The 26,672-nt window shown below is 32.4% G+C and overlaps 3 protein-coding genes across 13 annotated transcripts in view; 1 reads left to right on the top strand and 2 right to left on the bottom strand.

The window, feature by feature from the left end:
- Positions 1-126: 126 nt before the first annotated feature.
- LOC110992160 (inward rectifier potassium channel 2) lies at positions 127-3,557 on the bottom strand. Its single transcript, XM_022257867.2, has 2 exons — positions 3,291-3,557; positions 127-2,230 (listed from the first exon to the last, which is right to left on the bottom strand). Exons 1-2 carry the CDS (start codon positions 3,356-3,358, stop codon positions 1,183-1,185), a joined length of 1,116 nt encoding a protein of 371 aa, XP_022113559.2. The 5' UTR covers positions 3,359-3,557; the 3' UTR covers positions 127-1,182.
- Positions 3,558-4,949: 1,392 nt separating this feature from the next.
- LOC110992157 (G protein-activated inward rectifier potassium channel 3) lies at positions 4,950-19,846 on the top strand. Of its 8 annotated transcripts, none has more exons than XM_022257860.2 (4): positions 4,950-5,137; positions 8,351-8,739; positions 13,627-14,684; positions 19,114-19,846. In XM_022257860.2, the coding sequence occupies exons 2-4, from the start codon at positions 8,444-8,446 to the stop codon at positions 19,332-19,334; spliced, it is 1,575 nt and encodes a 524-aa protein (XP_022113552.2). In that variant the 5' UTR covers positions 4,950-5,137; positions 8,351-8,443; the 3' UTR covers positions 19,335-19,846. The 8 variants fall into 8 exon arrangements, with proteins under 8 accessions (XP_022113552.2, XP_022113556.2, XP_022113557.1 ...); XM_022257864.2 differs by lacking the exon at positions 19,114-19,846 and adding an exon at positions 16,479-16,977; XM_022257865.2 differs by lacking the exons at positions 4,950-5,137; positions 8,351-8,739 and adding exons at positions 9,595-9,787; positions 13,131-13,335.
- A 608-nt stretch (positions 19,847-20,454) lies between these two features.
- The window catches only part of LOC110992155 (G protein-activated inward rectifier potassium channel 3), a 30,721-nt gene continuing 24,503 nt past the window's right edge, over positions 20,455-26,672 (bottom strand). For 3 of the 4 annotated variants that reach the window (XM_022257857.2, XM_022257855.2, XM_022257859.2), the window contains 3 exons: positions 26,021-26,126; positions 23,647-24,019; positions 20,455-23,310 (listed from right to left, as the gene is read on the bottom strand). In XM_022257857.2, the coding sequence (XP_022113549.1) occupies positions 23,229-23,310; positions 23,647-24,019; positions 26,021-26,126 (561 nt within the window). In that variant the 3' untranslated portion in view covers positions 20,455-23,228. Of the gene's footprint in view, positions 23,311-23,642; positions 24,020-26,020; positions 26,127-26,672 lie in introns of those variants that run through there. The other variant, XM_045629276.1, reaches the window with a different exon arrangement.

The raw sequence follows: 26,672 nt of genomic DNA, 5'->3' as shown, positions 1-26,672 counted from the left end.
TCACTTTAAAAACGTTTCTTTCCGCTACAGACAGGATAAAAAAGAAATAAAATACGTTTATTTTGGAACATAGGATCATAATGGTATCACTTATACCACGTCATTAAATTCGAGCCTGTTGGCATCCCTACTCATCGGCAAAGAAGACAGAAGGTGTTGGCCGAGAGAAAAAGCCGGCGTAAAAAACTCTCGGTACTCTTTTAAAAAAAAGCAAATCATCAAACAATTCTACAATATTTAAAACAAGCATCAAACAGCTTGGCAGCTTTTTCCACGTGCCATGTTATGTCTACATGTACTTTTACTGATGACAATATTTAGCTTTGCAGTTACGGCTGACGGCTAACAACCGTATTTGATAAGTGACATCATAACTGAACATGCCAAATCTCAAAATTTGCATAAATTATCTGAAATCGCAGTGATTCATCGGGTTTAATGCTGCATGTAGTATGTCGTGAATGATACATTCCTTTAAAAAGTAAATTCTTTTGATTTAGGTATCTATATTTTACACTTTTGTGTGGTTCTTTATCCGTTTAGTTTATAGGCTCTTGATTAATACAAGGAAGAATGGTCATTGATAAAATATTATTATTAATTGGACGTAGGTACATATTGAAATAATAAAAAGTGGAAAGATAGTTTTAGGAAAGTTCCACCGGGCTTTCCTAAAACAATACACATTTCTAGTAACAATTATCTAAATCATTTTATTATGTAGACCGTATACGAAACTACTATGGAATTAAGTTAACGCACGATAAAATGGTGATGATTAATGATAAATAAATACATCTTTCGTGACTATTATTATCGCAGAAAACATCAGTTTTTTACAAATAATTAATAAGCAGTTACTGCATTAATTAAAAAATAAGCAGTGAGTGGTGGGTGACACTTGTATGATAACAAATATTAATTTCATTCTTGAACAATATACTATTACTAACTAACGAAACTATCAAAGTTAGAAAAGGATGTTCATTCGAGTAAAAATTTATTAAGGAAAATTTAAATAAGACTGCATTGGAACAACAAATGGCTGCTCAGAGAATTATTTACTAAGACTCAATGGAACTACGCAAGATTAACTTGATTTTATATCCATACCTTAAACACTATGCTGCTAACAGATCGTTAATTTTTAAAATTTACAGGTAGGAATACGTCTCTTTTATTTTAATGTAGTCTTCTTAATGACCTATTTTTATAATAAGTAAAAAGTTCCTTAGCAGTGCACAATGGAGTATTGACGCGATATGTTTCGTCAAATTTTGAGAAATCTATCACAAATCCCTGTTTACTTTTTTTGTAATAATAAGGCTCCAAATACCGCCTTCCCCAAAGTATTTCATTGCTAATGTAACTTGATTTAGTTTGAACTGGTTGGCCCGTGGACTCAATTGTTCCTTCAAACACTACAAGTATTTCTACATTACTTTTTAGTAATTCCTTAGCTGAAACGTTGAAGAATGGACTGCGTTTGTCTATTTTATGCACGGCAGTTAGGGGAAATATGAACAATACGTCATCGGATGCGTCGACTTTTAGGTCTAACTTTATCTGATCGTAATTTAGTAGGTCAATGCCATCAGCTACATATTTTATGAGATAAGCATTGATATTTGAAGCTATGATTCGAGACTTTCTCGTGTTACCTACTCTGAACATCATGCAGAGGTTTCCATCTCTTTGGTTAATGATAGCGTATTTTGAAAACATCAATGTCTGCGCGCGATTTTTTGGTTTTGTTAACTTAGCAAATACTATGCCAATAATAAGTGACTGTATTATTTTTCCTGTTATGCTTTCTATACACATTGTGAACATTGCTTCAGGGCATTCCAGGGTGATTGCTCTTGAACCATAACCTATGCTCGTTTGGACTTCTATGCTGAATAAGAATATGGACGTAAAGTTATAAATTTCTCTTACGCACGGTTTCCATTCTGTTAAATTTGAGGCATGGGGTAAATGATCGCTCTCCAGATCACCATGAAGGTAAAGAATCATCCACCAGATAGCAGCAAACACGAACCAAGTTAATACACAAGCTATAACACAGTATAGAATCGTCCATCGCCAGCGTGCCTCTATAAAAACTTTGACTATGTCATTGAACAGTCGAAATTTTTTTTCACCTGAATTGTCAATGTTCAAGTCACCTGATTTAAATACAACACGTTCTTGCAACCTGGCTCGTTGTGACCTTCTTCTTTGAATGTGTCTGAAAAATGTGTGTCTTGTATCAATTACTATACATTGTATTAATTACTAAAGCATTATAATTAATAAGTACTTATAAGACAGGTAAAAGTCCAGGGATTGTTTTGAGAAAAATTCTGATTATTTCCCAGAACACCCTAAAAACAGCCCTTTTCTTTTTCCCAAACGTTTTCTAACTAAAATGTAAGTCAATTAGAACTTTATATCTATGCAATAAAGTTCATTATAAATTACTGGCAATCACTGTTGTCTAAGCAATGTAGGTGTGTTCATTACTTCAAAGAGACCCGTTTATCTCTTTGCCATTGAATCCCACAATTTTTAAATATATGTCACTTTTAGGTTTACACTCTGCCTTTAGATTATTTTCCAATTAACCCTAAGTTCGGCTCTTATCTTGAAGCCCGCTAGCAGACATGCCAATCTGGGTTTTTTAGTGGGTCACAAAAAGTGGCCAAAGTTCGTGGAAGCGAAGATACTTTCGTCACCTGAGCTTAACCTCGCATATCAGAGCGACGGTTCTGTTCAGGAGAATTTTTGCGCGAAATATAAAATAGGTAGGAACAAAAAACTGCCACATTCTAAATATTTTTAACAGAGCGAAGTCTGTCGGGTACGACAGACACGCTGTATACGTGCTAAAGATAATATAAATAAATAAAAAATCTGCGTTTACTGCACAGAGAGAATCTATAGTTCCAATATGTAACTTCTAAACGAATACATCTACCATAACCAGTATTTTTTCTCGATCTCTCTTTCTCTCTTAATATTTCTCACTATAGCTTTCTGTCACCTCTTACTACTCCACGCCACTATGCGTGATGCGACGTTCGCTCTATCTCACTCTCTCTCAATCGGTCACAATCGCTGTCAATCGCTGTCTCCCTTTTCTTCGACAAGACGTCGTGACGCGAATATTTTTATTATTGCGTTTCATCCGTAAAAAATTACCTTCATGCGCCTAAAGAAGTTTCACTTAAATATAATAGAAGGGAGTGATATGAAGGAAAGACTTGCAAAAAATTTTTTTTCATATTATAGTTAAATAGCTAACCTACCTGGAACAATTGCAGAGTGTGCGAGGCACATCTCCAATACTGTCGCATTCTTTTGTGTACAGACCCATTTATTTCGAAATACATACAAGTATCATACGTTCTATTTAAATGCACTGATATATTTAGTCTACGATTAATACATTTGGTCTTTTTTTAATACTTCAAAAGCGTCACACAGTTTTAAAGATTTACTTCCGTCTGTTACTTCGTGTATATCCACGATCACTAATTAAATATTTATTTACTAAGACAAGATAAAGAAGATACTTTGACAGGTATTATAGCTATCTTGTTGCAGCCAATCTTCGGCAAACATCGTATCTAGGATCTTTATAACTTAATGACAATCACATAATTTTGTAGTTTCGCTACTCTCCACTATAAAATATTAAATAATATGCGGTAATAGCAACTAAATTTGAACTGAAAACCGTTATAGAATTTATTTATCTATCACTTTCTTTAAAGTTCACACTATTTTATTATACCTATCGCGGCAATATACGTTCACATAACAACATTGTATTAAGGGGAATCGCATGATTTGGATACTATATAATATTTCTATTACCCATGAGATGGCGCTGTAATAAAAGTGACTAATTCTAAGGCGTACTATGTCTTTTATTATTAATTAAACTGACAAATTACATATAAAAAGTATCATTATGAACGAAAGTCTATATCAGGTTACATATATCGTGAAATGTGCGATATATATAACCTTGTAACGGGCGGATGGAAGCGCTTTAGTACTTAACACCTAATCGCGAAGAGTTATTGGTATGACAAGAATACGTATGTTCATTTCCAGTGTCACATCCCGCGGGATGCACCTGAGGACGCCCGGAAAGAGCAACGGCCCTGACAAAAGAGCAATGGTGATAAATCTAAGCTTGCTGTAATTAATACTTAATAGGAAAAAAAATCAATGTATACATATTGAATATTTCTTTATTATAAGGTTGCATATTAGGGTATACCATAGTAGTGAAAATTAGTTCAAATATGTTTGAAAATAAATTTCAATTTTTTTCATACAAGTATGATGAAATGAGTTTGTTTGTTAAATTTCAGTTTACTTTAGTTTTTTTTTAAATGTATTTTTGTCTATTAATGCACTTGCTTGTTTTCTGTTTTATATACATACATTGTTTATCTATGTAATCTGTTTTGGCTTTCTGTATTGTCTAATAATATGTATCAGTATGAGCTCTGGTAGATTACTTATAATTAAATAAATAAATGAGAATAGGTACAGTAACCATCTAAATAAAAATATACAAAAGGGGTTATAGTGCATTTTATACTTCTAGGTCCTCTATATAGTTTTGTTTTCTAGGTAAAGATTATTTATTATATCGCTGCGTTTCAATTCATATCTATTCCTCCTAACAATAGTACAATTACGTAAATGATTGCTCTATCTTTACCAATTCTTGACAAATATACTACAATTATGAACATATGAATGTTTATAAACATATTCTATACCTTGACAGCTAAAAGGGCCGTGTAAATCTTATCTGCAGAGGCACTGGCAGTGAATGAATGAACACCGTCAATTGTTTCCGAGCGCGTGGCCAGTTAACAAATAAAGTTGGATTACAATTGGCATAGGTACCAACAACAAGAGTCTGCATCATACGGTTGCCAGTCATCTGTATCCTGGCGATCAATCCACACGCTGGGATTAGACATTCTGATCCCTGTCGTTTTTGTTAAGATGAAATTCAAAATTGGAACGAAGTAACGCGCTTTCCCGCTCTTTTTATATTGACAATATGTGTTCGTAAACTATGTGCGAATTCCTTTGTTTTCGAAGAGCATAACATAATTTGAATATGGTAAGTTATTTGCCTCTTTATTTGTTTTTTTTATATAATAAGTTTTAATTCTATATTTCAGTAGTTATTATGCCTACAATAATTGTTTTTTTTTCAACTTAGGTACAACAAAATTCAAATTGGTACACAATAAATTTATAATGATTTACTATAGATTATATTTCTAGTTTCATGTTGGTGAAGTGTTTTTTATATAAAAATACGTTATAATGAACAAAACTTACTTTTTTTTTGAAGTCTCATGTACTGCTATATAAAAAACTTTTTTTGTTAACATAACATAGGTGATATGCATACACTTATTTACAATACGATCTACTAAGAATCTATATTTTTTAAGATTTTATTGCTTGGTAACGTGACGACGTATCTATTGTTTAAGCATTTACACTCAATTTAGTTATCCATTGGCTAAATTAAAAAAGAACATCTGCATAACTTTAAGGTCGCGAAATATCAATAGAGTAGGTAGAATAGGTGAAGTGTCATTCTTATGTGCATGATATCTAATTTTTACGTTGACTCATTCGCTCCTTATTACATTGTGTGTAGGTCACTGAGCCATTTTTGTGACAAAATATAAAGCACTTTTAGAGAGTCTTAAGCTGATGAATGTCATGAGCTTTGTAACGGATGATACTTTATAATAAAAATATAATAAACCAGTGGCGCTACAACCTCTTTAGGTCTTGGCCTCAGATTTCTGAATCTGCATAGAATCTAATAGGCAAGTAGGTGATCAGCCTCCAGTGCCTGACACACGTCGTCGACTTTTTGGATCTAAGACATGTCAGTTTCCTCACGATGTTTTCCTTCACCGTGCGAGCAAATGTTAAATGCGCACACAGAAAGAAAGTCCATTGGAGCACAGTTGGGGATCGAACCTACGACCTCAGGTATGAGAGTCGCACGCTGAAGCCACTAGGCCAGCACTGATACTTTATAATGTTTTTTTAATAATCTTATTATCCGGATTCAATTGTGTTTATTTGTAGGTGTAACAAGTCGTTTAATGATATAGACTTATATTGGTTAAGATTAAACATTATACCTAAATTTTTACGTCGTTTTATTTTTTAAGTGTAGTTGATGATAAACGAAATTTAACCTTGAAGTGCAGTATACGTATATTTTTGGTTAAAGTTTGATTTAAAACTTCCAATTACTAGATCGAAATAGTTACTTCCTGCTCCGATGGCCATACTTTAATCAACTGCAATAAATTTAGGCACATCCTAGTGCCACTTGTGAATTTTGACCCCAACGTCTCACGCAAATCATCTTAAATAAACTATATCCTGACCGTTAAATATTGTTAGAGATAAAAATTGTATTCATACAGATAAAAATCAGTCTAATATTTTTTTATAATATATTCATTTCATATCCATCATTCGATACAAATATAGATCTCCGCAAATCAATCTAATCTTATAAATCATGTCATGCTATCTCATTTCTCTATCCAGTTTTCTAGTTTTGGATATTACATAAGAATTTAGATTTCATATAATGTGATATATATCATTTGTTCTTAGCCTACCTACCATCCAATTTTTATAGACAACACGGAAACCAAAAAATACGCAATAGCGTGCTTAATTAAAAATATGTCGTAATTCATAGATAAGGCACCGTACGTATGAATGTAAACCATAAACAATAGAAATATGTGTTATTATTATATTTTGAAATAACATTGCAAATAATAATAATAAAGGAAATTTTCAATTACAATGTTATTACTATTGTATTCATACCTATGTATATTGTATCTGTGTTATCATAGATGTAAGTCGCTATGGTCTATCTTGCAGGAAAAGGGAGTGTTAAAACAAACAAAAGAACGTTAAAATTGAAATGACTGTTTAAGGATACCTTTTGATCTATGAAAATAGGTTAACACCTATATAAACTCCTTGTTATGCCAATGAAATTATATATATATATATATAATTTCATTGGCATAATATATAATTTTCTTATTGGATATATATATAATTTTCTTATTGGATTTTAGTATCCATATCTATAAAATAAAAGTGTATCTATTTGAGAATTTTCTCTTATTGAAGTCGGTTAAAAGCAGTAATAAACAATTTCTTTGATAAGCCACGTTCTTGAGACATTCTGCTGTTCCATACTGAATGTCATTGTCAATATCGCAACTCACAGGTAATGTGCGGGTAGCAATATGGCCCGTGGCAAACTCATTAATTACTCAGACGCGTAATTAAGATCGGCCTTCGGCCCAGGTAACATTGTGTTTGACGAATGTGACTATACGTCACAGTGTAACTTGTCTAATTGGCTATACCAATTACATATTAGAAGCCAAATATTTTTTAGTCTACCAAAGTTTTTATGGTGTTCTATCGACGCAATCATTGCCCTAATTTAAATTGTCCTGGCGATTTTTGTAAATTTTTAGCTCAGTTCAATTGTCTAGATCTACTGTAATTTTCGCCGTATTAAAGCACGGATTAGGTTAAGTATTTTACGAGGTTTTCCGCAATATGCGAGTTTAATCTTAGTGGAAAGAAACGGGGAAATAAAGGCATCCGTTGCGTTGTCATGGAAATCGGTAATATCCTGTCTTTGTATTCACGACTTATTGAATGAAAATTATTCTTTTATAAAATGAAATATGTGGATTATCGGATTTTAATGATATGTTATTATTAACTTATATATAATCCTGAACGCGACTTCTTCATAGCCGCTGTCTTGAAAGATGGATCAGTTTAGTTGCGAAACTTACTCGTACTTGTACCTTTTTATTTAAACGTACTTTCGACCCACTAATATTAGTTCCTCTACTCGGCACGAGATGTCACTAAACGAAATTGTATATAAACATTTTAATTACAAAGAATGACATTTTCTAAACTTCAATAAAAACAATCATATTTACTGTACAAAGTATTGATATGTATGTATTTAATCAATAATTATATTCAATTCCGTATGTTGTCACTGAACTAGTTATTATGTCCTGTAATGAGATATGCAAAGAACTTGAACGCCTTCTATGTGCAATATGTGTTACGAATGGAAACAATGATATTAAAATATAATACATATTATAAGCGGGTTGAATGCTTATTATGGTATGTGTAATTTACCGATGCACTTTGTGTTTTGTTTCGTTCAATCAGTGTATATTTTTTTAATACACGTGATCATAGAAATTATAAATTAGTTTTTTTTCAGGAATCTGAAAACACAAATCTTCTAGACGATGGCCATCTTAACAACCAAGAAACAATACTTTAGAATATCTACACAGAATATACTCGAAATAAAATGGAACCTTCTACATCAACCTATGAGATGGAAATAAAAAAAGATATCGAAACAGATGTTAAAACGAAGCCAATACTCTCTGCTGGTAAAATATTTTACAAACCAGGTGTTATTGAAGAGGAAACGGATGAGACGAGCGTGTTTGAGAGTTCTGTGGTAGAATCGCCTATGCTTGGGTTCAGTGCGAGTGGTCTACTACGACAGCATTCAATACACCCAGTGAGCAGTCTTCATAGAATACCAACATACAGCAGTTCTATAGGACAAAGCACGATTTACAGAGTGGATAGTTGTAGGTGAGTTTCTGTTTACTGTTATTACTGTGTCTAGGTGTTACGTTGTCTCTGGTATTATGGACCACGGAGTTTGCATATGATACTTAATACCTCGCATGGGTAGCTCAAATGCATGCATTTTCACCCCATTACAGCAAAGTAAGGTACCGTTACAGATTAACTTTATCAACTTTAACCCCCCTATTACCTACAGCAAAAATACTTAATTTTTATCAATTATAAAAATTGACGCGCTTTTTCTTTTTATGATAGTTTACTCTAATAATTGTTTTAATGTTTGACATAACTGTCATGACATAGGTCCTAGCCTGAAGTGATAACTTTACGCGTGCCGATTAAACAAGAGGACATAATTACATTTATTAGTAACTGCGATGGATAAATATTTGATAAAAGTAAAATTGTTAGTGGTTCGCCTATGATTAGATAAGGACAAAGTCTTTGATAATTATCTATCGAGTAAAGCTATTGACATGAAAAGAATGGCTTAAATTATTTTTTTAGCCCAATTTTCAGTATAATAAACAAATTAATGTTACCGATATTAACATTTTATAAATTGCACTATTATATAGATAAATTTACGATTGGATATAAAACTCATTTTTTTGGTTCTAATGGTTTGAGTTATTATTGTTCAACTATTAGCTGTTTATAAAAAATATTACAAGCGGTTTTAAGTAGAACATGTTGGTTTTCTATCTATCATCTCCATTCATCTATATCAATGATAAGTTATACCTAATATTTTGTTTATAAAACGCAACTTCCTTATACAGAAGCGTACCTTTTCAGTTTATTATCACATTCTCAAACCAATATCTAATCAGACGACCGATAACTTATATATATTATCTTAGTTTCATGACTAAGTTGATGTAAGGAACATGTTTGTTAATTAAAAATTTTATTTCGAGAATTTAGAAAAAATGAAATGTTCTTTGAAAATGCGTCGTAGGCGCAAATAGTGATAAGAGTGACATTATCGTTGTTGACCAAGTCTGTTCTACTTTCGTTTACAAAAGCTATTGTGACTGAATCTTGAAGGGTATTGTATCTATTATTTTTTTTAGTTTAAGATTTTAGAACAATTTATGATTTTTTGTTAACAGTCAATCATTTATTTTTTAGAAACATTTTTATGGCATATTAATTTTATGTATGGTATTGATTGTAAATCACTTGAAATGTCTCATTAAGATGACAAAGATATACAAAAATTATGTACCAATGTATATTTTCATACAAAAATCAGATTGAACAATTGTAAACAACAATTTACAACGCTTGCAACGTTTAAACACTTTAACGTTTTTAATCCATTTAACCTTAATATTCTGTTGAAGCATCAGAATCCAAGGTCAACAAATAACTCTCTTCAGGATCTCTTAATCTAGCAAATCCATGAAAATCTGTAAATATTGGTTCGCGTCTAGATAATGAATGATTAATCGTGCTATAGAATCTTTCCATCACAAGCACAGACTGTGAAAAAGGCGTCTTATATAGACTATAAATCATACAGCCTTTAGAATTGAGTTGGTAGCGTTTCGTTTCTATTGGAGGTTAATATGAAAACTACATGACCACGGACCTTCATATTTTTTTTTATTGAAAAATAAGGCCCCTTATGATGATGCAATAAGTACGTCATTAAAACTAGCAAGAATCTATTATAGTTAATCGTTGTACACGCTCAGTATTTTTTTATTATTTCGGGTTGGACTAACATTTTGGAGCATATGAGTCATAGACGATTTTTCTGTAACACGTCGTCATTTGTTGAAAAAAAGTCTGCGTTAGTTGACGATTTCTTTACGAGTAAGCGTAGCACATATAATAAGAAAAATCTATTCACACACAGCTACATTACGTATGCACAACGATTATCCAATGAAGAGACATATAATAAAATAATAAAATCAAATAAAAATGTATGTTTTATCTTTATTCTTAAACAAATAGATTATAATAAGCAAATGTTAACAACAAACCATAAATTACGTATGTATTAAGTAAAAAATTGTCATTGTAATCTGTGATAAATAAGATTATCTTTTTAATTGTACGCCATAAACTTAGGGATCACTGATTATCTACGTAGGTAACCTAAACATACAGGAGGGTGTCTCCAAAAATAAAAGAATAACGTTCCTACACTCTAATATTTTAAAGGTATAGTTTGTATGTAACATCATTCATGCAAGCAGCATTGGAGAGCAGGAGGCTGATGTTAAGTGATACCATCGCCCATGGACACTCACATTTCCAGAAAGCTCCAGTACTTTGCCGGCATTTTAAGATTTGTTGCTCGTCGCTCTTCGTCTTGAAGGACCCTTATTCGAATTGGTTCGGAAATACTTTAGTATAGGTCACAGTTAATAATATAAAGAAAATATTTTTATACAGTTTGTAAGGACTACATAAAGTCAAATAGAATTACATATTATGAATTTGTTGAAAGTATGAAATATAATCAATAAGTTTAAATTAAATGAAAAATAATGCGCAGTATAAATAGGTTTCACTAACATGAAACATTCAAATAAAAAAGGTGAAATTGAATATTAAACTATTTATATACACTATAAGTAATTTATAACAAAAGAGGAGACTGTATTGAGTGGATTTTTAAGAAAGTCCAGAGACAAAATAACACGTGAAGTCACACCTCCTTCGAGTTTACTGAAACAAAAACGAACGACACAGCCAACGCCTACAATTCTAACATTAATGATGTATTTTGCAAATAAATAACCGGAAAATTTAAATATCGCGATTATTTACTATGTGCTGATGTCTACATCACGACCAGATGTCACATTATTTACATTAAGGCTTTAATAATACGATCATGCATCTCTGCTTACGGAGGCTTGGTGATAATTATTAAATTAACTAATACATTTTAACTCGTATACCTTGTTATGAATTTACATTTGATTTTCATGGAATGTTTTTTCACTTACCAGATATCAAAGTCCATGAAAGTGATGTTATCAAAGTTTGTGAACATGAAACAAGTCCAGCCGATGCTGTAATATTATGGTTGGACTACTTCCTTCTATCTAAGCTGTGATCACTATATATAAATCTTAATATATATATTTCTTGTGTGCGTGTGTATGTGACTGAACTCCTCCTAAACGACTGGACCGATTTAGACGAAATTTTTTTTTTGTGTGTGTTCAAGGGGATCTGGGAATGGTTTAGATTCACAATTTTGTCCGCTGGACAATGTTTTTTTAATTAATTTTCAATTTATTAGTTGTTGTTGATTTTGGAATGTTTTACATTGGATCCGACAGACAGCGCTAACATTGCAGTGTCAAATTTTAAATAATATTCGAATTTTAATTTTAGTCTGTCCCGAAATTTAAAAAAAGTTTTGTTATCATTGTGTTATATCGTGTGTGACCATGTGCTGGATCGTTAGATATTGCCATAACATTTGAATAATAATTTTCATCAAAATGGCTTATTAAAAATTGAAATTTTGAAATTAAAGACGTGTAGACAGGACAACGTCTGTCGGATCCGCTAGTAATATTATAAAACACATTACTTAATTACGCAACAAAAGGCTGATTTGATATCATAATTATTGCTTTTGTTCATATTTATTTATAACATGTCCTTCTGTGAGAGTCGAGCGATTCAAATTAGTGTCTGGGAAAATGCGCATTAGCAGATCAATTCACACTATGTCAAATTGAGAGTGTAATAAAGTAGGGTGGGACCGAATATACAGATTGCTTAATAATTAATAACAAACGTAATACATATTTGTTAGCAGAGTGTATTTGTAATTAAATATTTATTTACGTGTTGAATAAGTAATGTTGTTATATTACAATAGGTAAAGCCAGTTTATCAAAGTTATCAATAAAGGAAGTAACTGAGTATAGAGTAAAAAACCCTTAGCAAAAGAACCACAGACTACAGAATATAGACAAACTATAATGCGCCAATTTTATTTTTAAAAATATTTAAAAGTAAACGTAACTTTGTGATATGAAAAACATGTAAAGCATTATCTATATTATTTTACTTCTATCTACTTAATTTTTGGTAGTAAAATACGCTTACTATGCAATATTTGAATAAAAATTGTATTAAAAAGTTGCAGGACCCACCTAACTTAGTTTTTCTATGAACTATATCTAAAGCTGGTTAAGAGTAAATTATTATTATTAGTCATAAAAGTCTAAACTGCCACCCTGTATGTAAAAACAGCAAAATTAATACTAACTGAAATTTGTTTTCCGACTGAACTGATAATTTTCATACAGAATCTCGCGATATAATTATAAAGCATTTAGCGCGTCATCTTTGTGTGGAGAACGATAGAGGCAGTCGTGACTGTGGCATTATCGCGTGCGCTGCTTCAGGAGCTGTGAGGGATGGTGCCGTCTACGCATACGCTCTCCTGCCAGTGAGCTGAGCGCACGCCGACCGCGCCATGCGAACAGACCCCGAGTCACCTGCCAGTCGCGAGGAGTCTCATCTCCTTCCTGACGAATGGCTTAAAGTCAAAACCGTCCCCGGAAACGGAAACCTTTCCCCGGGCGTCTACTACCCCACCGGCACCAAGAGGTTCGTCGATCAGCGAACACCTGTGCCGTCTCCGACAAATACCATCCCGTACTGTTTATATTTTATATTTCTTGCATTGTATCATTAATTTCCATTTTATTGTTTTGTTTTAGAAATAGCATAACTAGCCATAACTTTAACTAGTGTCCATTATCGACATTAACATTGACGAAGGTCGTAGCGTCGTAGCATCGTTCACGCGTGATCTACGCGTTTGCTCTCTTATGATCTATAATAACCGTGCACCATTCGACTGGAACGATAAAGATTTTAAGTAACATTTGTTTTCAGGAATCGTTCGCACAGACATGGCCTTTCAAGAAGATCTAGACGACGAGCTATACTCAAAAATGGCGAATGCAACATTCTCAAGTCGCGCCTCAGCCAGCGACGATTGCGATTCCTGCAAGATATGTTTACAACTTTTGTGGATGCCCAATGGAGGTGGACATTACTACTGTTTACACTCTCTTTCATAGTATCCTGGTTAATATTCGCACTCATATGGTGGCTGATTGCGTTTACTCATGGAGATCTAGAGCCGGACCATCTACCAGAGATGCAAGAGTCATCCAACTGGAAGCCCTGTGTCTTGGGAATATATGGATTTACATCTTGTTTCCTATTCAGTATAGAAACGCAACATACGATTGGGTACGGTGCGCGTACAACCACAGAAGAGTGTCCGGAGGCGATTTTCATAATGTGTTTCCAAAGTATAGTGGGTGTGACGATACAAGCGTTTACGGTCGGTATAGTATTTGCTAAAATGACGAGACCGAAGCAGAGGACACAGACCCTGCTGTTTTCGAAGCACGCCGTGATATGTCAGCGGGATGGTGAACTATGTCTCATGTTCCGCGTGGGAGACATGAGGAAGTCGCACATAATTGGAGCAAGCGTAAGAGCGCAACTTATTCGATCCAGAACGACCAAGGAAGGGGAAGTGCTATCCCATTATCAAACAGAGCTCGAATTGAACGCGGACGGATGTGACAGCAACCTATTTTTCATTTGGCCTATCACTATGGTTCACAAAATAAACGCGGACAGCCCGTTCTATGGCGTCTCCGCTGCGGATATTCTTCAAGAAAAGTTTGAAATAGTGGTTGTTTTAGAAGGTACCATCGAGTCAACCGGGCAAACGACCCAGGCCCGGTCCAGTTATACGGCTAGTGAATTAATGTGGGGTCATAGATTTGTGCCTTTAGTGACATACAATCGTGAACGTCAGGGATACGAAGTAGATTATTCCAAATTCGAAGATACTATGCAAGTTGATACACCACTGTGTTCAGCGAAAGAACTAGACGAGTTTTATGGAAGCCAAGCGGACCACAGATCTATTGGTGAGTCTCTTTTCAAACGTAGACCCGGTGGTGGCTGGTTGTATGTGCGACATTAATGTTTGCTTCTATGTCGTCTCATGTCTTTTCATTGAATTAACCTGACTGAAACAATATATTTAATGTGTCAACAATGGTAATTACATAAGCATACCTAAGATGAATTAACTAGTGTAAAATACTGTGATAAATTATATGTTATGTTTATCTAAGTTCAACAAATTATTATGAGTCTTAGATAATATTTGATTTATTATGTTTAGGTTACTGCAAGAAAGTGCAGTTTAATGAGTAGTGCTCAATAATAATCAATATTGGTGAAAGACTAATGGTATATTGATATATTTTTATTGCTATTTTAACACATTACTTTTATTTTAATTAACATTTATATAACTCATACATTTAACAAAAACTGTTAATATATGTACGAATAAGACCGTAGCATTGTGCTGCGATCTTAATGGTCTTGCCAGCAGGCTTCTGGTACAACTTAGTTTTATCAACATACAGGAAGATTTACTTTTATAAAATATATTGTAATACCGTTTATAAAGCAATAAATAATGTAAAAATTTAATTTGTTAGTGGCTATAAATATACTCAATCAGCCTATGTGTTTCAAATAGTCAACATCAATAAATATAGTTTCAAAATAATATTCTCAACGATTTGTAAGGAAATTATCTTAATGAGCGCTGATTTAAATGAATATATGCATTTTATGAGCAGACTTAGTGTCACTAATATTTTCTTTCAATTGATAATAACGCTTGCTTACACACAATTACTAACCATACAAAACAATACCTGCTCTTGTGGTTAAACTTCTCTTTGTTTTTAATATTGGCATCGTATTAAACTGAATAGATACATAAAATCTAAAATATAAATAGAATAAATTAGTACATTTAGGGCCTGTTTCATAATGTATGGATAAAGTACCAAATAGCTATGCAACACATAAATTATTTGGAATATAAAAGTTCCGAATAAGAAACATCGCGTTTCATGACGAATAGCGCTATCTGACAGTCGTAAAACGCAACAAACACCAGTTTATACTACCAATAAGTAATAAATAGCTTATCCGGACATTGTGATACAGACCCTTAATATTACCATGCCTTACATAATTTATATATGTGGTATATCCCTTGCAAATCTAAAAATAAAATTCACTTTAGAAACTGTATTAATTTAAATAAATTGTGTTTGTAATATTTTCTGTTATATTTTTTGCGAGGATTATGCATTTAAATAAAGCTTCTGTAATGGATTAAATGCGAAATTGTATTATTTAAGTATCGGTTCAAAAACTTAACAACTGTTCAGCGGGGCTCATGTAATATAATTTCGCTATTATCCGCAAAAACGTTTGCTTTAAGAATATTGACTGAATATTTTTGTTATTAATTCGAGAGTGAAACTTTTATGCCCTAAAGAATACCTATTTAGTTATTATTTTATAGTTAATTTAAGATAATAATAAGTATTATGACTTGATAATTATGGTATGGATAGAATGTTTGCACTGGACCCATTTAATAATTATTATTGTACAAATTAAAGTAAGTATAAAAATTACCAGTCCCGCAATTTTTGTTATCACATTAAAATCTAAATATCTCGAACATTGTTAAGACAACACTCATGTCTAATATGTGAACTAATTTTTGTATAAAAACCGTTTCTTTACATAACCATAACTATATCTATATCCCAGTGAGACTAAATTAATCACCGTTTGATGAAGTTAGTCATATTAATTGTAAATATTTTTGTGATGTATCGCAGAGAGCACGGAAGCCCTGGTTCTTAAACTGCCCGAACGACCGAAGGAACCGAGAAACCCTGAGCCAAAAGCCGTTCAAAAGGATGGAGACTTCACTGTCACATTATAATCGGACAAACAGAATTTATTCCATATTTGGAACAAGCAAAAGAATCTCACTTTTAGAACAAACAATATGATGAATAAGATTATGCCTAGAGCAGGGCTGCATAGATAAGCTAGATTCATAATACGGCGACAATTATGTAATAACTTCCCACTAGTCATATTACATTTAACACATTATTAAAAATATAGTTCAAACTCATATTTGTGATGATTCTAAGCATTCCATTTTACGATCGAGTGTTATGTCGAAGTTTATTAGGATTAAGTATGTAATATATTTAAGATGAGTGATATTTTAATTCCAGTATTTTCATATCTATTTACAAAAAAAAAACTGTTAACAAATCTATTTTTATTTGTAAATATTAAGTGAATAATGCATGTTGTGATGTTTCTTTGTCTTTAATTTTAAAACCTTAATCCTGCTATTTGTCGTCTGTCTTCAAATAGTAATTCCCTGATAATATTTGTTTTAGCATACAAACATATTAAGTATTGTAGTAAATTACTTAGTCTGTTAAATTTATAACCTGCTATGTAGAAAAGCAAATAAAATACACAAAATTTTATACGTTAGTTTAACAATGTTAAATCACACATACGTTATAAGAATATGTCAAATAAACACGTCTAATTGTAAATTAATTTTGAATGTTCGTCAATAAAAAAAATTAATATAATCACTCCTATGTTAACAATATTAATATAATATTTACCTTAGTTGCTAACCGGGGCGATGTGTCGGTTATTATTGATGTTAATTTATTGTAAACTGAGCTTTAATAAAAATTAAAAACTAAACACAATTTTAACATTCAGGCATTGTAGACATACTAATTCAGACGTAACAGCCTGCAGAAAAAACCCTTTACCTGTTACATTAACAATAATCATTTTAAATCTTTTAAGCCCGCAACAATTTATAAAATTTAACGCTCGTTGGAAATAAATGTAAATCTGAGCATAAACTTAAATTGTTACTAGGCAATCGACAACAAATGACTTTTACGAAATATTTTTTAAGTTTATATTTGTTCACTTTAAAAGTACCTTATACTTCTCAATCAGTGCAGAATAATTTCCATCAATCTTGTGACGCTAAAAAGATAAAATAAACTTTAAGATTAGTTAAAAAAAGGTAGTGTGGTTTGTGGAAAAAGACAATGTGGTTTGATTGCTCATGTGAAACGTTTTGTGTTGTCCATGCTGCTTTTTGTTTTGTTGAAATACACTCTTTGCTAATCTCAGTGTATGTAAGGTAAGTAACTATTTTGTTTAACCGAAACATTGTTAAACGCAACGTACATGATGATAGGAAAATAGCTTATCGTCGCGTTTAATAAAACTACTACTTTAAGCTTGTTTTGAAGATACAATTAAATTTAAATAGTACATATAAAATTTCGTAATTAAGGTGTTGGACTCTGTGTAAGTTTGATTTTTGCATTGCTAAAAAGCGCACTTTTGATTGATATACGTTATTTATTTTCAAACTTTAGCACTGATTAAAGTAGTTTATACACATAAAGATGAACGCTAGAAAACATAATACCTCATTTTTACAAATGTTTTTGACAAATAGAGAAAGAAATTAATAAAATTTCTAGTAATTTCTTACCATCATTATCAATAAATACCAAGGTAACTCTGAAAATGAGAAACACCTTATGTAGAAAGTTGCCAATACTTTTATTGTCCGAAATAATCTCCGTTACTCTCTAAAAATCGCTGATAAAAGCAGCGAGCCCATTGTTCCTTAAGGGTCTCCTCTGTGGAATTTTCGTATGCATTGACCGCAACTTCAGGGCTCGTAAAGCGAATACCTCGATTTTCCTTGACTTCTTCCTTAGTTGGCCAATCCTCGAAAGGAAACACCCACTGAGCTGATCATCTTTTGGTTGTCTTTCATCACCTGTGACGATGTCAAATACAGCATTTGAGTCACCGCCATTGAACTCGTGTAATATTTGGCGATACCTGTCCATGCAAAACTTTTTCTGGTCGTCAGTTAAAGTATAGGAAATCCATCTGTTACGCTTGTAAAGCTTCCTGACGACATTGGTCTAGGCATTGGCCTAGGCTTGTCCGTATCTGCTGATAAGCCATCTTCCTCTATCATGCTTTGCACAGCACCTATGTTTTCTTCAACAGTCGCTGTTAAAGGACGTCCCTCACACATAATTGAGATTGCTACGTCCACACTTAAACTCGTTAAATCAATTGTAAATAGTGGCACAAGATGGGTCTTCATTAAGAAATGCTAATCGCAACCTATCATAGCTTTGTTGTTGAGTAAGCCCACATCGAATGTCAAAATAAATCATTGACCGAATATTTTTACCGAAGAGTTTTAGATTTGCCGCCAATTCACAGAAACAATTAATGACAAATGAATGCATTATACAACGTCTCTAACTGGCCAGTTCTAAACATTATCAGTGTTACTCACGTACTATTATGCTTAGTAAAGATTTTTCAAAATACTAGTTTTGTGCACCTCTTAATACACACCTATTTATTTACTTTCAGGTTACATGAATAGTTCCAGTACATCCCCTGGAACAGCACCCGATCCAATTACCAGAATGTCAGATAGACTAGCCGTAGATGCCTTAAACAGAGCAAGTCTTACCAATAGACCGTCTTCAGTCAAGTACCCACCGGATTTCTTTGACGCTCCACATCACACCTCGTCTTCTAGTGAGGAAGAGACAATGCGTATATCAGGAAAAATTACTGCAAGAAGTTGACAATTGCAATCGCACTGATATTAATATGTATGTTTCATAGTTTAATAGGCTCAGTTAAGCGTATAATTTTACAAACAAATATATGACCGCTCTGTTACGGCGGATAGCGGTTTTAATCTTAAACTATAACAGCGCCATCTATTGACTGTTAGCAAAGGAATTACAATAATAGTATAATAATTATTTTATATAGACAAATCAAAATATAAGAATAATAATGATTACTTAGGTAGATTTGAATTTGACTGTAGACCTGATTTGGAATAAGTGACTTATTTACTAAGACTTATAGTTAGAGAAAGCAAATTGTAAGAACAACAAAATAAAACTACCAAAACCTACGCTACGTTTTATTGCCAAAGAAAGTAGTACAAATTTATTTTGATAATCATCCTTAAAATCGTATAATATGGATAATTATCAAAATATTTCCATTTCTGTATATCATGGCATAATACATTAAAAAATCTTGAAGCTAGATCTAAATAGTACCATATGTTCTAGAAGTTTTATTTGAAACCACCAATTGCAAATAGCATATTTGTCTATTGACTAAACTATTTCTTACCACTCAATTGCAGTAGATATTCAAATAATATTAGGAGAATTCTTGATGTCAGGCTCAGTATGAACTGCATCCTCATCATGCGATCTTGTTTCGACATCAGACTTTTGAGGAAGTAAAAAGAGATTATTTTTGATACGAGACTGATTACCTACTCCTTTTTATCAGACATATAAATTTGTGTCCGTATTGATCTCTTTCATTACCTTGTAACCTTAGATCGTGTTGATTCAAGCAGTGTTGGCCTCGTGGGTTAGGTATGCGTTCGAATTACGCGTTGCACTTATGGAACCTCCTTTATATGCATAACGCTTGCTCCTAAGTTGAAGGGGAACATCGTGAGGAAATCGGCATGTCTCAAACCGAAGAAATGTGTCACACAAATAGGTTTATCATCTACTTATTTATAAAAATATAATAAATCAATGAAACGGAAACGATCTGAGGCCAAGACCTAAATAATGCCACTGGGTTGATATTATTTGATCGTTAAGTAAATTTAGGCCAAATTAACTTACGAGATTGGTAATATGTGAAGTAAATAAAACACTAGTAATTGATTTATTATTTGTATTTTAAATATTAAATCGTAATTGATTTCAATAAAAGCATCACATTGGACTAAGCATTACTAAGCGGCGCCTGCACCGCGCAAAATTTGATTTCTGAATCCATTAATACTACAAATTTAGGAATTAAATCGAACATTTCAACACTTGATCAACATTTGATAAAATTGAGACTTTTTGTTGTTTTCCTTTGGAAGACCAAAATTGTAAAATAAGTACTTTCATTACATTTCTTTAAAGAAAGATAAATAGATAGTGAATATATGAATTTATTCTGTTTTAACCTAGCAACATAAATATCATTATATTAGAAAATTTCAGAATCAAGAATCAATAAATATAGAAAATTTATACACCAAGTATACAATAAATTTACGATTTATTCATATAAACTGTATAATAATAATTAGAAATTGTATAAGCCAATAATTGTATACATTCCTTATTAACTTATATTTGGATATAATTTAATACTTTATTTCCTTAATAAATTCATATAATTTGGCGCTTGGATTAAATTTATCTATTTAAGCACTTCTGTAGTGTTAAAAAATAGCTTATGAAAAAAGTATCGTAAGCTGTACCCATGTTAAAGGAGGTTTTAAAATTATTAATACTAATAAAATATTTATTTAAACAAAATTATTAATAAAAAAATTGAACTGGTCCTGAAGTGGAAATAAAGACCTCCTCTATTGAGTATACTTTAAGGTCCGTAGTTCAGTTTTCAAACATAATTTCGTTCAGGAAAAATGGTTTGATAGCTTTAGAATACGGGCCTCAGTACAGAAATCTTGAATATCGTGGTTTGTATGAAAAAGCTATATTGAACTAATTAATGGAAGCTTTCTATCCATAGTTTGACTGGCGATAGAAATTCTAAATCTAGAAGCCTTAACCTAAACATAAGGATGAAATTTAGTTGTAAAAATCGTTTTTTAAACAATAATTCAATATAAATTCCGCTAGCCCTATGTTTAATTTCACTAAATTAATAAATACTTTTCTATATACAACCCTGTTCCAAACTAAGAAATTATTAGGTTCAGTGTTACGTAGGCGCATCACTGCGAAATTAATTTATTACTCAAATTCACTTTCACGTATAATATTATTGACAAATAGATAATTGATAATAGGTAATTGATCCATTCTGATATCAGAATTCTGTTTATTTATAATTATTTAATTCAATATTAATTTAATGCATTTTGTTTTTTCGTTTACACTAAATTTTTGCTTCTGAATTTTTAAACGTAAGTAAATATAGCTTGCCAAGGTGACGATCTAATTTCCATATACAGGTTAGAGACTATGATAACAAATACGGTACTTTACTTGTATGAAGCCGTGAGTTACTAAGGAAGACAACGAGCGCGCTACAAATGGCCAAAGAATCGATTTCTAAGTATACAAAAAATATTTTGACGTGATGTTTTTTTCTAATCTAAACTTGTATATATATGAAAAATTGTAAATTTTGCTCGCAATCATTATGCTTCATATTTAATACAAGTAATTCAGCAAGGAAATGCTGCCAGCATTAAAGATTTCCACAGGCACCACACATTTTAAATTTGTTAATGTTATTTTTTTATAACTATTATCACTAGTAGAATAATGAAAGAATGTTGTAAATACTTAAATATATTTGTGGTTTATATTTTTAATTTTTCTCTCCATATTGTTAAAGGTTGCCCTTGGACTATAGGTCGGTGACGCTGAATTCAGCTGAGTTACACAATCGTTTTTATATAAATTGCTACGTAGAGAATGTTGGCTTAAGGCCAGATACTTGGAACATTAAAAACGAAAACAATATTTCAATAATCTTAAATATTTCCGGGATGTTGCTTACTTTTAGAAATTTCTTAGTTTTGTTTCTGTACAAATACTACTATTCGTCTAGTATTCAATATACGTTACGACGTTATTAAAATTTAAATACGTCGACATTGCATACTATAAGGGTGCGTCCACATCTGGCGAATCTGCCGCGAATGTGCAACTGCGAGCTGTTTGCTCGCAAACTAACCGCCGTACGCGATCAGCGGTAGAACAGTAAACGGAACTGGGCGAGGATTTATTGCGCAGAACGCGCGTCGCGCTCGCGAGCATCACATTCGCGGCACATTCGCCAGATGTGGACGCACGGCTAGGCTATCGTATAGTTCCAAATATGTTCATAGAGCGCTCTTAAAATACGAAAATTAATTAAGTTTCTTTAAAATTCGATTGCGTTATATAAATTCTGTACTAGGAACTTTATCAATATTTTGAATTATTTAAGCCCCGATAAAATACCAATACTGCCTGAAACACCTCAATATAAGCCACATTAAAGTTTGATTAATTTTGACCACATTTTCATTAATATTTTTTTATTTATTTATTAGAAAACCTAACGTGCAGTTTTCGAATAGTCGAAGTATCACGTTTTTCAACGGAAAAATGATTAGAAGGCGCTCTAATACTGTCATTTTCGTTGGTTGAGTATGTATAACTTGTAGAAGGTACGTCACTTTGACCGGGTAAGTTCGTATAACTCATCGAATGTAAGTTATGTAGTCCTGTTGAATGTGTATAACTAGTAGAAGGTAAACTTGAAACGGGTAAATGTGTATAACTTAGATCATCAGGTAAGTGTAAGTAGGTAAAACATACATCCCTAAGATTGGGTAAGTAATAACTTGAGTGATAATTCGCAGTGGTTGGTGAATTACAATTGGAATCAGAGTTGTACCGAGGGGTGGGCTGTCGTCAAGCAGGCTCCGGCGCCGGTGACGTCACCAGAATGGGGATTACTGTAGCTTTCTCGGTTATATGGTTGTCACTTGGTGATCTGAAATAAAAACACTTTTAAGGTGGAATTTTTCTTTTTTTTTTAACTATTTTTTTTTAAACTAGATTGTCTAGATTAGTCTAGAGATTTTATATATTATTAAGGTTAAATGGGCTTAGAAGACTTTGCTCTTTGCTCTCTGTTAACCTCTAGTTTTTTGAAACAAGTGAATTCCCCAGAACTTCATCAGTCCTACCCTAGTTTCTTCTAAAGAAATTTAAATGATCACTACATTTTTAACTCTTACTGACAAAGTGTTTTTTAGTCATAAGTAAAGAAAAGCTACAGGTACTTATATCTAAATGATTTACACATTTTTATCATAAAAAGACTCACTTTTTGATTCTACTATGTTCCCTATGATCATGGCCATTCGCCATATGACCGACTCCATTAAGCGTTGGACCATGTAACCTCTTCATGCTAGCGTGACTATGACTCCTATGAATATGACCATCTCTCTCCGTCATGGCTACAGCGGAATTAACTTTCTGTAAATCATTCTCGACCGCTAAATGTGTGTGACTTGTATTTCTGGACTTCTCGTTGATGTGTTGGACAAAGTTGTTTTGTGCCATGAGTCTGTTTTCCTTTGCCCTTGACTCTGGAATCTTTATTTCTATGTGCTCGTCTATAGACATGGAATCGACGGAGCTCATATCTAAGGTGTCGTTGGAGAAGGTTTTCGGAATGGTGCCGAGCATACGATCTGTAATTAAATATAGTAGAAGTTAATTTATTTATTCTTGGACGATGTTGTTCTCTTTGGATTGGACTTGGGACGAATTGTACTCTGTACTCATAGTGTGAGGGATTTTGTTGACCAGGTTCCTGGTTTTTTTAATGATTTGAATTGAGAAGGCATGAAGGGAATTTAATCTAAACAGGTAGAGATAGTTGTTGGATGGCGTAAAGTACTTTTAGTGATAAAAGCAAACGCTTTGAATTTAAATTTCTTAGAACGATTTTGCTAAAACATTTAGTAAATTAAGTTCCATTTTAGAATCGTAATCCATAGTGTAAATACCGCAGGGTCAAACTAAAAGCGACCAAAAGGATAAATTTGTTATAATTATTGTTAATTAGTTACATATAATATTTGTTTCCTTAAATTTCGCAAACCTAAAATAAAGTAGAAAAACCCAGCCAGTGCTCTCTCTAAATTTACCAAATCTTTTGTTTATGGATAAATATTATCCGACTTAAAAAACACCGCAAGGCGATATTAATTATTTCGTGTATGTTCAAGCTCGGCTGTACGTGGATGTACATATCTGGATGAACGAAGTCTCAAATAATTTAATTGCAGAGAATGCAAGGATTTTATAATCGCCACGTCATGGTTAGTTGCTTATAAGTCGGTGGTTTAAACTTTATCAATTAAACGGTTTCAAGAGATTTAGGGCCTGTTTCACAATGTCCGGATAAGTTTCAAATAAGCTATTTATTACTTATTGGTAGGATAAATAGTATTTTTGCGTTTCACGACTGTCAGATAGCGCTATACGTCATGAAATTCGAAGTATCTTATTTGGAACTTTTATCTTTCGAATAATTTATGTGTTGCATAGGTATTTGACACTTTATCCATACATTGTGAAACAGGCCCTTACTATATTTGAATACATTCATACACAAAATAAAAAATAAAAAAGATAAATATAAATTTTGTATTTAATTTAGAAAGGAATTGATATCTAAATAATCATAAGGAATACGTTAGCTAAAATGAACAAGGATAATGTATTAGTACCTATTTATATGTCGGTTTTATTATTAATGTCAATATTATCCTCAAACTCTTCGCTGTACGGAATTAATATATGCATTGTACTCTTGAAAGATCACGAGGATAACGACTTCGAAGGCATTATTAAACATTTTAAAAACACGCCTTGAATAACTGCTTTATGTTCTCAGGTCAATATATCATCGTCAACCTCTCGTTCAATAAAGTCATAAGATTAAGCATAGCTGGCGGTTTTTCTTCTTTACTTTTGTTAAAACATATTATTTATAACACAGATATCATTTATTTTAACTAACTTCCGAGACAAAAATCTAGCTTCAATTGTGACATAATCTCTAGTATACTTTCCTTGCAACTCAGAAATTGAGAAAAAATACCGCTTACTCATAATCTATAAATAGCTATGAGACAGGTATAACTGATTTTTATTAACGTCACAATCTTTTGAGGAAATAGCGTAGAGTCGTATTCATAAATAATCTTAATTATATTTTATTTCTAAAACCATCCGACGTCATTCGATTCCTGGGGATAATACAGGATGAAATTTTTGAATTTCAGAACATTTAATAACTTTAAAAAATAAAATGATGAACCAGGGAAAAACAGACTACTATAACATCCAATTTGAAACTATAAGTTCGGTTATGGAACTTCCCGTAAAACTCTATATTTAACGTAGACGTGTACGTATTAAATTATTTATAACAACAAATGAGAAACCGATGACTTTGGCTATATATTCGTCTAATAAAGGCTGAATATATCATAATACAGCCGTTATAAAGAAACTTGAAGTATAAGAAAAATTATTAAGTAACGCAGATAGATATTATCTAAGAAATATTCAAAGTCACGAACGATAATTTAAAATATTACGCAATTATAAAACCTGTAGAAACCTGCTTACTCATGAACTATATTTAGATGTGAAGTAAAAGGATAAAGAGAAATATATACCTAATTTCTGTGAAGTGGAGACGGTAGCTCGGAGCTCGTCGAGTTGTTTCGCGGAACAGAGCGGCGTATCCACTTCATATGTGTTGTTGAAACGCGTGTAGTCCACCTGAATAATCATATAAATGTTATTCATAAACGATATAAGATTTTATATCTTTAGTTTTTTATGTTTAGAACATAGGTCGGCAATGGACTCGCAAGCCTTCGCCATTGACGTTACAAGTGTTTTTTTCAAGAAAGACCATTTGTGACGGATTTTCCATTTGGTAAACCTATATACGGCAGGCAAGGACCATCCTAAGGCAGATATAGTCCATCCTATGGCTGTGTTGGCAGTGTGTGATATCTATTAGCATCAGGAAATATATTATTTCAATGTAGTGTAGAAGACTCGGACGAAAGATGTTTCAATATGTATTCATAAAATTACTACAATTATCCATATTTTATATTATAGTTCTTTATATGCTAGTAGTATCTATGATCATGGATCTCTCTATATATATTATAATTATAAGGAAATATGTAAAAGTTTGTACTTTACATATACGAGGTACATGTTATACAATAAGGAAAATCCGTTTCTAATTGGTGTTGAGGCTGAAAACTGCAAAAACGAACAAAAATGTATAGTATAAAAATTAAAAAATTA

Source organism: Pieris rapae, chromosome 8 (assembly GCF_905147795.1).
Source record: "Pieris rapae chromosome 8, ilPieRapa1.1, whole genome shotgun sequence".
In the NCBI taxonomy this organism is placed as follows: domain Eukaryota; kingdom Metazoa; phylum Arthropoda; class Insecta; order Lepidoptera; family Pieridae; genus Pieris; species Pieris rapae.
The sequence above is the reverse complement of the archived record's forward strand: the minus strand, read 5'-3'. Positions and strand labels throughout refer to the sequence as shown.